The 12,953-nt window shown below is 38.9% G+C and overlaps 1 protein-coding gene across 1 annotated transcript in view; it reads right to left on the bottom strand.

Moving 5' to 3' along the window:
* LOC111148257 (mutS homolog 3) overlaps positions 1 to 12,953 on the bottom strand; it is a 181,346-nt gene that overhangs the window by 105,204 nt on the left and 63,189 nt on the right. The window contains 2 exon segments of the mRNA XM_022504714.1: positions 6,225 to 6,334; positions 9,144 to 9,228. Of these exon segments, the coding sequence (XP_022360422.1) occupies positions 6,225 to 6,334; positions 9,144 to 9,228 (195 nt within the window).

The following is a 12,953-nucleotide window of genomic DNA, read 5'->3' as shown; positions in this document are numbered from 1 at the left end:
GAAGAACACCATGTGAATGTGAAAGCAGACAGAAAAGAGAAGCATCTAGCAGCCAAGTGATACCAAAGACTGCCAGCAAACCACCAAAAGCCAGGAGCAAGGCACAGAACAGCTTCTCCCTCTGAGAACTCAGAAAGAGCTGAGACAAATGTGTGTTGTTTAAGCTATCCAGTTTTGATACTTTTTTTACTCCCAGCAAACTAATACACTATCTAATCTGCCCATGGAATTTAAATTATATAGGCATGGCCTTAAAGAGTCATAGGAAAATCACAGTGTATTTCTAATTTTTCTAATTTTAATTTCTAATTGAATTCAATTTCTAATTTCAAATATTTCTAAGCAAAAACATTCCAGTTCAGATGTGTTCAGAGTTGTGAGAATGCCCCAAGGCATTCTTACCTCAATAAACAATAAATAAACTTCTACACGATACTTAAAACCAGCTATGGCTAAGGTGGCAAGATGGCCCCATCCCATCACTCAACCTGGCTTCAGTTAACTAAGTCATGTGACTTATGCCAAGGAACTTCTATTTACTTCTATTTACTACTAATTCCACTAAGAGTTGATGAGAATGCAAGACACAGCCAAAGACACAGCCAAACAATTTCTGCCACTGTTAAGTTTTCATTCCTGACCAAGCAATTGTTCCACTAAAACAAGGAATCATATGAAGGAAAAGTGCTTCCAAGGTGCTCTTAGAGTCAAGGGGTTTTTCTTAGAAAAATAAACTCTGACAGAGGAGTGCCTTTATTTTCAAAGCCCACTTAGAACCCTAAGATTGTCAAATGGATTCATTTACTCTTAATTTCTTGATCATCTATTATATTCAAAGCACTAGGAGCCCCCAATTCATTCTGTGTGGGTTAGGGATGGAAGGATAAGGGGCTAAACAAAATTGAGGTGAGTTAATTTTCTATGAGGAAAAAAGGAGAAAAAGAACAACTTCTCAAAGGAGACAGCTGAGTTAGGTCCTGAATGACACATTATTTTAATAATCCATTCAATAAATATTTATTGAGGGGTGCCTGGGTGGCTCAGTCATTAAGCGTTTGCCTTCGGCTCAGGTCATGATCCCGGGGTCCTGGGATCAAGCCCCACATCAGGCTCCCAGGTCAGCAGGAAGCCTGTTTCTCCCTCTCCCACTCCCACTGCTTGTGTTCCTTCTCTATCAAATAAATAAATAAAATCTTTTAAAAAATAAATATTTATTGAATGTTTGCTATAAATGAAACACAATTTAGTGGGAGATAAATATCAAATAAACAAAAACAAAAACAAAACAAAACAAAAAGATAACTCCTATATGCTAATGAAGAATGATACAAGGAACTTAACTAAGATTAGGCAATCAGAGAAAATCTCTCTGAAGAATGATACTTTAAAGGTGAGACTGAAAAGAGGAGTCAGCACATGAAGACTGAAGAGATAAAGAACACTCTAGGTAGAGAGCCACCAAATGCAAAGACCACAAGATGAGAAAAAGCTCTGGGTTGCTCGGGAACCAAAGAAAGGCCAGAGTGACCAGAAGATGATGAATGCATGAATGTAGGGGAGAGTAAGACAGAAGAGTCATGAGAGAGAATTTTAACTTTACGTGAAGTAGAAGCCTAATGGAGAGTTTAAGGGAAGGGAGAGGATGAGAGTCTTTATCTTGAAAAAGAAATGAGTTAGGAGGATACTGCACCTGTCCAAGTGAGGACTAATGTAGTTTAGACCAGGGTGGGGTGATGGTGGTGGAGATGGCAAGACACGCACAGACTCTGGATATATCCTAGAGCTAAAGGCAACAGGACTTAGTATTAGATTGGACATGATTGTCAAATAGGAAATGTCCAGGATAACTTCCAGGTTTCTGGTCTAAGCAACTTGTTCGGTGAAGTGCTGGTTCCTGGAATGGGAAAACCAGAAGGAGGAACAGGAAGCTTGAGATGTCTGTGATACACCTATGTGTTTATGAACCTAAGCTGATAAGCCTGGGGAACAGGAGAGAGTGAAGACTAGAGATACAAATCTGGGAGTCACTGACATTTGGTATTTACAGTCACGGACCGGGTATGTTCATAGGGGTAGGGGCAGGAGACAGGGAGAAGAGGAGAGGCAGTGAGGGGAGGTTTAGGGAAGGAAGAAAGCTCAGCTCCTAAGGTTTAGTTCTCTGAAACACCCACGTTAAAAGGATACGCAGAGGATGAGCAGATAGCCAAGAAAACTGTGAAGAAGCAGGCAGCACAGGAGAATGGAAACAAAGAAGAGTACAAGTTTCCACTTTAGACAAAAGAAACAGACCGTACAAAGGTCCAGAAATAAATGACACCTCAGCGTGTTGTGAGAACTGCAAACGGTAGGGAACAAGATAATCAGATAGACATTTTCTTTAAAGTAATCAACTGGTAGTACAGACAGAAACAGAGAAGGGTAAGACCAGAGGCTTGGAGATACTGAGTTCCCTCAATAAACAAAAAACCTTTCATGAAAAAGGCTTTCATCTGACTGCCTTTCATAAAAAGTGATTTTACAAAAAGGCAAGATCATATAATACTACCTCTTGCCAGAAATCCAGTGTTTTCACTATTGAACCAAATAATCCATCCACTAGAAGGGAAGGGACTGACTTCTCAGATTCTGCCTTGTGGTTAATGATACCTTGCTCTGTATGTGTGTACACATATACATGCACATGTGATGGAAGGACGGGCACACACACACACACACACACACACACACACACACACACATCTTCATTTCCAAGAAGTCACTGTCTCACTAAAGGACATGCTTTGTTTCCAATCTGTTTCATTCAGCATTCAAATGGAGTATTTTCTGAGGCAGAGATGTCCCAGCAGATGTGAACATAGAACTGCTGCAGATAATGTGACCAAGTCATCAGCACAGGATCTACAGAAACCATGACCCCAGGTGGGATCCTAAGTAGCGCAGAAAGTGAGAAGAGGTCCCGGGAGAGAGCCCTGGGGGGGGAATGTCCATATTTAAGGTGCAGGCAGAAGAGATAGCCACAACTTATTTTTGTTTACTATTTTAAAACACAGAGTAGACCACCAATTCTTGAATCCTTCTTCCAAGATGAACAAATCTTCCTTGGAAATTAATATTTTGCCTGAAACAATATTTTAGAGACTCATCCCATACTACCCAAAGTTTTCTTTTTCCCATTTCTTCCAGTATTAACAAAGAGAATTTGTATTATAAGACTTTTAGACAAAACCAAAAAACTATGTATGGTGTTTATATATAAAATTGACAAGATCACGTCAACTCAAAGCAGCAGAAGGAATTCAGAGACAGAACCTCAACAAATGAATTCAATATAATTTAATTTTAAAAGGTCTTAGGACGAATGACTTGCCAATGTGACATTCATTTATAAGAGGAAGACCGAGAACTACAGTGAAAAATCTTCCCTAAACTTGGAGAACTGATAAAAAGCATAGGTCACAACACATGACCTATTTATAAAAAAACAAACTCTTTTTTTTTTTTTTTTTTTTTGTTAGAGAGAGAGAGAGAGCGTGAGCACAGGCAGACAGAGTGGTAGGCAGAGGCAGAGGGAGAAGCAGGCTCCTTGCTCAAGGAGCCCGATGTGGGACTCGATCCCAGGACGCTGGGATCATGACCTGAGCCGAAGACAGCTGCTTAACCAACTGAGCCACCCAGGCGTCCCTAAAAAATCAAACTCTTAAATACAGACAACAAACTGGTAGTTGCCAGAGGGGAGGTGGGTGGGAAAAGATAGGTAAAATAGTTTGTAAGGGGGATAAAGAGTACCCTTATCTTGATGGGCACTGAGTAATGTATAGAATTGCTGAATTATGACACTGTACATATGAAACTAATATAACACTATATGTAAATTATATATGGCATATTTTCTTTCAGCCTTCCTGGGAAAGTATGATCCCAAGAGTTACATGATTCAGCTCCTACAAAGCATACAATATGGTCTACTGAATGTATCTCAAATTAATCCTAGTTATAGAAAACAAATTTAACAGTAGAAATAAAAATTTTAATTTACATGAAAGAGTCTGCTACTGACTCTGTTTCTGCTGAATATTTTAACCAAGCAAATAAGAATATAAGAGGTGCTATGGTTGCTTAGGTAGACGTCTTTCCACGCTTTCTGCAGAAAGCCATCTTGTCTGTTTTTGCTCCCCAAGGCATTCTTTCAGTAGTGAACCAAGGAGACAGAGTTGACCCTTGAACAATGTGGGGATTAGGGGCGCCGTTCCCCAGACCACAGTCAAAAATCTGAGTATAACTTTTAACTCCCCCAAAACTTAATTACTAACACTAATACTAATACTAATTATTACTGATCAGAAGCCTGATAACATAGCCAATGAACACGTATTTTATATATGTATTATATACATACATAACATATCATAACAAAGTAAGCTACAGGAAAGAAAGGGTTATGCAAATCACAAGGAAAAACATTTACGATACTATACTGTATCAGAAAAAATCCGCATACAAGTGGACTTGCACAGTTCAGACATGGGTTGTTCAAAGGTCAAATGTACTTCCATTTCCAGAACGTCTTCTTTACCCAGTCAGTTTCCCCTGTTTGAAGGTCTTTACCGTCAAGAAGAAAAACTGGAGTGACCCACTAAAATCCTGCAGTGTTTGGAAATGATCATCATCACAACAATGTCTTAAGCTTCTTACTAGCACCAACAACATGTGCTGTCCTTTGCTGAAGACGACTATTACTAGCACCAACAACATGTGCTGTCCTTTGCTGAAGACAACTATTCACTTGGCTCAGTGTAATATGCAGCCAAAAGGGAGGCTCTTGTGTATTTTAAAAGCTACAATGTATACAAAGCCCCCAGTACAGTGCTTGCCATGTAATAAAGAGTTCAAAAGTGGTAGTTAGGGTTCCTGTCTCATCTTACCCCTGAGGGCAACCCTGTGAGGAGGCGGTTTACCATTTCAAAGATGAGAACATGGCATGGGGAGGCAGGCACACAGGACGCAAGGACTTAGTGAGCGACTCACTCAGCTGACAGAGCGGACACACAGCAGTTCTAACAGGACACCACCCTCTCTGGTCTAGCTCTTTAGGAAGTGGTTCAGAATGGTTAAGTGCCTGCTTGGCTCTGGAGTCAATGCTGTTTTTAAACCTGGACTCCACCAGCTGTGAAGCATTAAGCAAGTTACTGAAGCTCTGAATCTGTTTACTCATCTCAAGGACCTATCTCAGAAGCCACTTTTGAGTATTAAAGAGCGGTACAAGAGTAAGAATGCAATAAATAACAGCCTTCATTCATTCAGTAAACATTCATGGGGCTTCTACTAAGGGACAGGTCAGAGTCTCCAAATTTATCTGTGTATCAGAAACATCTGGGGAGCACTGAAAAACTCCAATTCCCAGGCCACACTGGAGACCGATTAAATCACACTCGCTAAGGGTTTAGACACAGGCATCAGTGTCTGCGAGGCCCCTTGGGTCCACATCAGTCCCAAGGACTGCAAGGGGCGGACAAGCTCGGAAAAAGCTACATTTTAGATTCAGCAAAACTAGGTGCTCCTAGTTTACTCATCTATCTTCCCAAATGTCTCATACCTGACCCCTCCTTCAGATCCCTACTGTTCTGGCTTTGCTCAGGTCCCTCAGAACCTCTTCATGAATTTACTAACTTGCTCCCCCTCACCACTTTGTTCCATCCCACATCCAAGCCCAGCTCTGATCCTAGCACTCCCATGTTCAGACTCCTTGGATTAACTTTGCCTGGCTACCAATTCAGGCTAGCCTTCAAAGCCCTCCACGAAAGGAAGTGGCCCAGCTCTTGAACCCTCTCCTCCCTACTCTCTTATGCTGCGGATGACCCAAATTGACTGATAACTCACTTTCCCTGGACACACCCCGTGTCTTCCCATCTGCAAGCCGACTCACTCCTGGGGACAAAGGAAACAACCTCACAATACTAGACAGTGTATTGCCAGATACAAAATAAAATCTCCAATTTAAAATTCCCTTTTTTTTATTTATTTTTAGTAATCTCTACACCCAACATGGAGCTCGAACTCATGACCCCGAGGTCAAGAGTCCCCAACTCCTCTGAATCAGCCACCCAGGTGCCCCTAAAATTCTGTTCTTTTAACTATGGTAACCTTGATTTTAAAGAGGCTAACATATTTAATTTCACCACTTTATATAATTTCAGATTAAACACACAAAAAACAATTCCCTTTACCTTAGTTTAAGGAGTGGCTGGGTCACCCATTTCTTTAACTTCCGTCTCCCAAATGAAGTTTTAGTATGGTCTAAGACCCAAAGTAAACTTCCTTTGGTTTTCATGTCAGTCTAAGAAAAACCAGAAGAAAAGTTTTATTAACTGGACATTGCATTTGTACCAAAACTGCTAGTTGCTCACGTGCCTTAATTAGTCCATGTATCCCAATTTTAAATGTTACAGATGCCTATCATTAACATATGACTCATAAAAGGTGTTCATTTAATGTTTGATGAACGCATGTACACATGAACACACATACACGATATAAAGTATTGATACTTGTACAGAAAAGGGACAGTTCTATGTGTGTTTTTGGTTAACTAAGAATATTCAGAAATGTTTTAAAATATATGTTTGTCCTAAGCATTTTAAAAATACAGACTTTTCTGCCTTGGGAAATACAGTGAAGATAATTTAATTTCCTTTGGCAATTCAGTATCCTCCCCAGCCTCTGAGTTCTAAGGGCTGATGCTCCCATGAAAACAAAGAACAAGTAAAAGGTACCAGAAATGGAACTAAAACTAAACTGCACTATAGAAATTCACCCTGGAAAGATTTTATTTTAGCCTGCTTTATTAAATCCTCAGTAAAAAATTATCGATCTATGCTCTGCTACTCCCAAGTTGAAGGACTAAAAAAAATTTAACTAGAGATGATAGGTAATTTTAACCAAGGTTTCACTATATGACAAAAAGTCAATTAATAGGTTTAAATCTTATTTGGAACATAAAATTGCTTTCACCTAAGTTTTTGTGTTTTTTTTTAACTTTTTTGTTTTCCTTCAAGTCATCAAGCAGGTACTTCCAGAATACTCCAATGTACTCAGATGCAAAGGTATATTCAGACATGGTCCCTCCCTTATGGTACTTATATCCAAGTGTGGGAGAAATGACACATAATTAACACAAGATGCCACTTGGCAGAAATTAACTAAGGCAAGACAAAAGCTGCCAGGCCTTAGCAGTTTAAAGCAGAGCACACACAGACGCCACAGGTCACAGAAGGCGCCCCTGAGAATGAGCTGACTGATGATGGCGGTCCATATCAACAACAGCACCATTTCTTCAGAGTCAAGAGCCCCACTAGCCTACGTACAGCAAAGGGTCCGAAGAAGAGGACAGTGGGTGGAAATAATTTTCCAATTAGTTCCTGCATCACTGAAGAACCAGGCTCAGACAAGAGAGGGAGGGGTGGGAGGTGGGAGGGAAACAGTTATTTCATTGCTCTCCCTGATACCCAGTCCCCGCCTCGTTACCCCTTTCCACTGCTCCATGGTAACAGAGGCCAGTTCAGTTCAAGTGCAAAGACAAGCCAAAGATGTGAATTCTTAGCTTCTGTTTCTATAATGGCCCAAGTCCTGACAATGAAAGAGCTTTTAAGGGTATGTTTGCCTTAGGAATTTATTTTGAGAACTGACTCCACAGCAATAGGATTTGAACAGGAAAGAAGTGGCAGAATTAAGCTAGCTAGGAATGCCAGGGCCTGTGTCTTCAGGGTCTGACTACTTGCTTTTCTTCATCCAAGAAATGTCCTTTTCATTCTACTACTCCTTTCCTATTAGGCAATGTATACAGAGTTGATGAGAAAGATCTGTGGGAAAAATTCTCAATTTCCTGATAATGTAACAACAAGATCAAAATGTTATGGAATTAAAGTAGAGTTGACTCTAGTATACAAGGATAGCCTGGGAGAGGGAGAAACTAAATGAGAGAAAGCAGTTAGTAATATACAAATCTAGGAGTTAGGAAAATAAATTCAGAATTTACTTTAATTTACAATAGTAATAAATCTTTCTGAAGAGACTTAAACCATTTAACTCAGACGGTTCAGCTTTTCAACTACTTACTCAAATGATTTGGAACTGCTTTTTATTTCTATGGCTTTGTGTTATGAACATTATATAAAATCTTATCTCTAAGTGATAATTTAATAAATGAAAGTAATCAATTTAATGTCTCCATTATCTTCCTAATTCATCAATAAAGGGCAAATAAATAATGATGGAAGTCTGTGAAATGAAATTTATGCATCTTAAAATCTAATTGAGTATCACAGTAACTTGTTTTATATGTTGGATAATAAGACTAAAGACATTTCAGTGAAAAGTTAAAGGTATGTAGAAAAAATATAACAAGGAGTGCCTGGGTGGCTCAGTGGGCTAAAGCCTCTGCCTTCGGCTCAGGTCATGATCCCAGGGTCCTGGGATCAAGCCCCGCATCGGGCTCTCTGCTCAGCAGGGAGCCTGCTCCCCCCACCCCCTCTGCCTGCCTCTCTGCCTCCTTGTGATCTCTGTCAAATACATAAATAAAATATTAAAAAGAAAATAACAAAACAGACAAAAAATCTGCTTTATATTAATTTTGAAAGATGATGCCTTTCCAAACAAATATTTGTTACAGAAATTATCAGGATGGGAATGTCACTTCAATAATTAAGAAGAACAGCTCTATAGTTTCCAAAGTAACCCCCATATACTTCATTCTCAAAAAAATGGGTTCTGCAATTATCAATTAATAAACAGATAATGGGCAGAGTCATCAGCTAAAGATAATATTCCTGTTCTCACCTTCACTCTTTTTTTTTTTTTTAAAGATTTTTATTTATTTATTTGTCAGAAAGAGAGAGAGAGAGAGCACAGGCAGACAGAGTGGCAGGCTGAGGCAGAGGGAGAAGCAGGCTCCCCACAGAACAAGGAGCCTGATGTGGGACTCGATCCCAGGACGCTGGGATCATGACCTGAGCCGAAGTCAGCTGCTTAACCAACTGAGCCACCCAGGCGTCCCACTCACCTTCACTCTTAAGAACAGACCGCCACCTTATTTCAAATTTTTTTTTTCAAAACCATTTTGAATCAATTAGCCTTTATGTTTATCTGACCTGATTCTGTAGGATTTCAAGGTTCCTTAATGTTGTTCCATTAATTGTCATAAATTCCATTTCACCTGACAACTGTTTAAAATTCCTGTAAAAGAATGAAATGTGAGCCATAAGTGCATAAAGAAAGTTTTAAAACCAATTTAGCCAAGATATAAGTACATAAAGAAATGTTAAAAACTAAATATTCCAATACCATTATGACAAAAATGAGTTATCTGACGGAAAATCAAACCAAAAGGAGCAAAACAAGTATTCATTGGGATACTGTATTCCATTGATGCTGGTGCCATTAAACAGACTGATGCTAAAAGTTAGTTGTCTCACACCATAAACAAGCACAAGGAAGTAAATGGTACCAACATCTCTTTTTTGCATTACCAGGAATAGAACCAAACACAGTCTTTTATTATCAGCATAGCATGTGGTGGTATCTTCTGGAAAAGCTATGCAATTAGCTAGAAAAATATGTCAAGATATTTTAAAACATCCTCCTTATTCTTTAGCATGAGATCATCTTGATAAACCCTCTAACAGCTTTTAATCAACATTCTGATATGTACAACAAATGGTATTTACTCTATAATTAACAACACACATTATTGGAGCTAACGTTTTAGTGGAGTATACAACTAAAAAAGTAGCAAAAATATTTTCTTAAGCTCAAAGAATTGTCTCTCTGTCCCTAAAACTATCCCAAATGAGATTAAAGTTCAGTAAATTTCAGACTTGAGTATTGAGTTGCGATGATCAATAAGTGTACACACAATTCCAATTCTGTCTTTAGCAATCTTTCATGTTAAGAAGTACATTAATCAATGCATTACTAATACAGTAATCCAATTTCCTTTATGTTTCTATCAACAGTACTTACAGATTTTATAGCTTATTTTTAAAGGCAAGAAAAATAAGGGCAAGTCACTAAACTATTTGGAGGAAAAGCATGAATGTTTACATTATAAATTACTATACTTCTCACACGGCTGTGATAAGATCTAAATATAATCCACGTTCCCAAGCCAGTTATGGAAACAAATCTTCATCCAGGAGTCCAGAGCCTAAAATCAGAGCCAGTGCTGACTGAGAGATGCCTTCACTTCTAGATGACTCCCCCAACCGAAGCTCCAGAACCCTGGAGCTTGAACCCTTACTGCATATTAGGAATATTGCCAAGTAAGAACTGTCCTTTAGCAGCATGATTTCTCTGATAGGTTTGATGTAATTTCCATTGATAACTTGTTAATGATTTTTAGAGGGAGGCAACTCCAACACTGACTGACAGCAGGTGTGTGTATCTACCTTTCACTCCTTCTCAGGGCAGTTAACTTCATTTGTTTTGGATTAGAGCAATTTCATGTTCTTCTGCTATCCTCATTAACAGATCTAAGTCCCTTGAAGGCAAGAGTTATTTATGTCATGCATTTTGCAACACTTGCTGAGCCCAGCAGCACACGCACGTTCAACAAATGTCTGCCATCTTCCTACAGGGAAGCCAGTTCGGGTTGGTTGGCTGGTTTCCTTTGAGTCCTAAAACCCAGAGATCTCCGTAAAACACCCAGGGACGAGAATAAAATGTAAAACGTTATTTTCAGGAAGAAACAATTAGGCAGTGATTTGCTGTGTAGCTGACAAGTGACCTTTATGGTCAAAGATCCAAAATGGAAGAGTTGAGAGCCTGGACTCGAGCTGATATCCAGCCAGTTCCCAAGCAGTGAGGCAGAAATCCTCCCCTGTTCCTGACAGTTAGGCTGAATCTACACCCTAGCAATGATTACCACAGGTGTACGTTCATCAACTATAGACTGTACAGGGATGCTCATCTGGTATGAGAGAAAGACTAATCAAGAACCCGTAATCCACAGCCTTTTCTAAAAACATCTCAGTTAGCTGTCTTCATCTCCCATGAACAGCAGAGCTGTAACATAAATAAGTGGCATTTAAGATCTGTGGACTATCCAGAAATACTGTTCAGTTGGCTTCACCCTCATAAGAACTAGTAAACCCAACAGTCCATGCACTGAAGAATGGGGTTTTAGGTCTAGGTTTCTGAAAGCATCCTTGATCCACCTATTAGTTCAGAGTTTTGTCACCTAACTCCAACTAAAAGTGCTTCTACTATGCCTCAAATGAACCTCAGAAGCAAGGTGCTGTCAGAACACTAAAAAAGAAAGATTTGGGATTTCATGGAGCTTACAGAAGAGTTAACAGGACTGCTTTTGTGTCTGTTTGCTAAGAAGTATATGTGTGGCAGAATTTGGTTTGGACTAACACACAACCTAGTAAAGACCACTGGGGGAGGAATCTTAGAGCCCTCACCTATATTTTTACTGGACACAATTCCTGAATATCCACAATACCAAAAGAACCCAATAAACTGAACAACCAAATGGTCTTAAGTTAGCTCACAAAACTAGACCTTAGAGGAAAAAGTACAGGTTCCTTTATTAATTAGCAGCATTAGTAAGTTGTGCATGTAATTTTTTGTTTTAGTTTCTTCCCTTACTGAACAAGTCCCCTAGGTCTCAAAGTAGACACAGTGAGAAGCAAAGAGTTTATTGAAAACTGACATCTGCATTGATTTTAATAAAAGAGATCAACCACTGGGCAATATTAAATTGGAATGATTCCTACGGAACAATAATTATCAAGCAACATAAGAACTAAATATGTTTTTTAAAAAAGATATTACTTATTAATTTGACACAGAGAGAAAACAAGAGAGCACAAGCGGGGGGGGAGCAGCAGAGGGAGAGGGAGAAGCAGTCTCTCCACTAAGCAGGGGGCCCAATTCAGGGCTCAATCCCAGAACCCTGAGTTCATGACCTGAGTCAAAGGTAGATGCTTAACTGACGGAGTCACCCAGGTGACCCAAGAACTAAATATGCTTTTGGGTTTCCTCTATGCTTGGTTGATAATGTATTCTGGAGTTTTGACTCTTCTTCCCAAATACACAAGAAATTTCCTTCTGTCAGTGCCTAATTTCCATTAGGAATTATGTGTTTTTTGGAACTCAGAGTTGTATCTGCCAGCATCGTTAGGAATTCAAGAGTATATGATCAGTGATCTGAAATACTCAAGCAATTCTAAATTATTTATCCTTCTGGAAAAAAACAAATTTTATATGCTTTGAAATGAACCTCATAAACAATGCCTGGCTAGAATTCATGCTGTGTGAACCTGGATGAAAATCCTACAAGTAACGTGGGAAAATATCTCATTAATATTTCAGACAAGAAAGTACAAACGATGCTTTTTTTCCCCCCCTCAAGTTTTGTAATGGGAGGAAAATGTCATTGCTGAAAACTTGCCAGTAAAATTTAAGATTCTGTATCATTCCTACCCTAGTTTTTTTTTAAAAAACGAAAACCAATCTTTCGGATTTAGACACAGGCAGTTAAAGGTACAGATCTTACCCAAAAGACCAACCCTTTACAAAGATACTATTTAAAAATAATTTGAAAACTGAAAAGGACCAAAAAATGCACAAAACTACTATGTTACATATGAAATCTATAGTGGAAAATAGTTCTCTATGTACAGTTTTCAGAATTCAGACATTTACCATTTGTCGAATCTTTTCAGGGTTAATTTAATTTATGAGTTACAAATTACCTACTACAAAACTTGTTTTATTGTAGATTCACTTCTAATTGATTTGTAACACAACAAAATGACCATCTTTACATTCCTAAAAGCTGCCAAGAAGCTTATTAGAGAGGAAAATAATAGCAAAGATATATAATGAGTCTCCAGTGATTCTCCAGGAGGTTACACAGGACTCTGAGTATAGCTGTACTCACAGCTATAATTTAT

This window comes from Enhydra lutris, unplaced genomic scaffold (genome assembly GCF_002288905.1).
Source record: "Enhydra lutris kenyoni isolate GAN:26980312 unplaced genomic scaffold, ASM228890v2 scaffoldscaffold19, whole genome shotgun sequence".
Lineage (NCBI taxonomy): Eukaryota > Metazoa > Chordata > Mammalia > Carnivora > Mustelidae > Enhydra > Enhydra lutris.
This window is presented reverse-complemented; position numbering and strand designations above follow the sequence as displayed.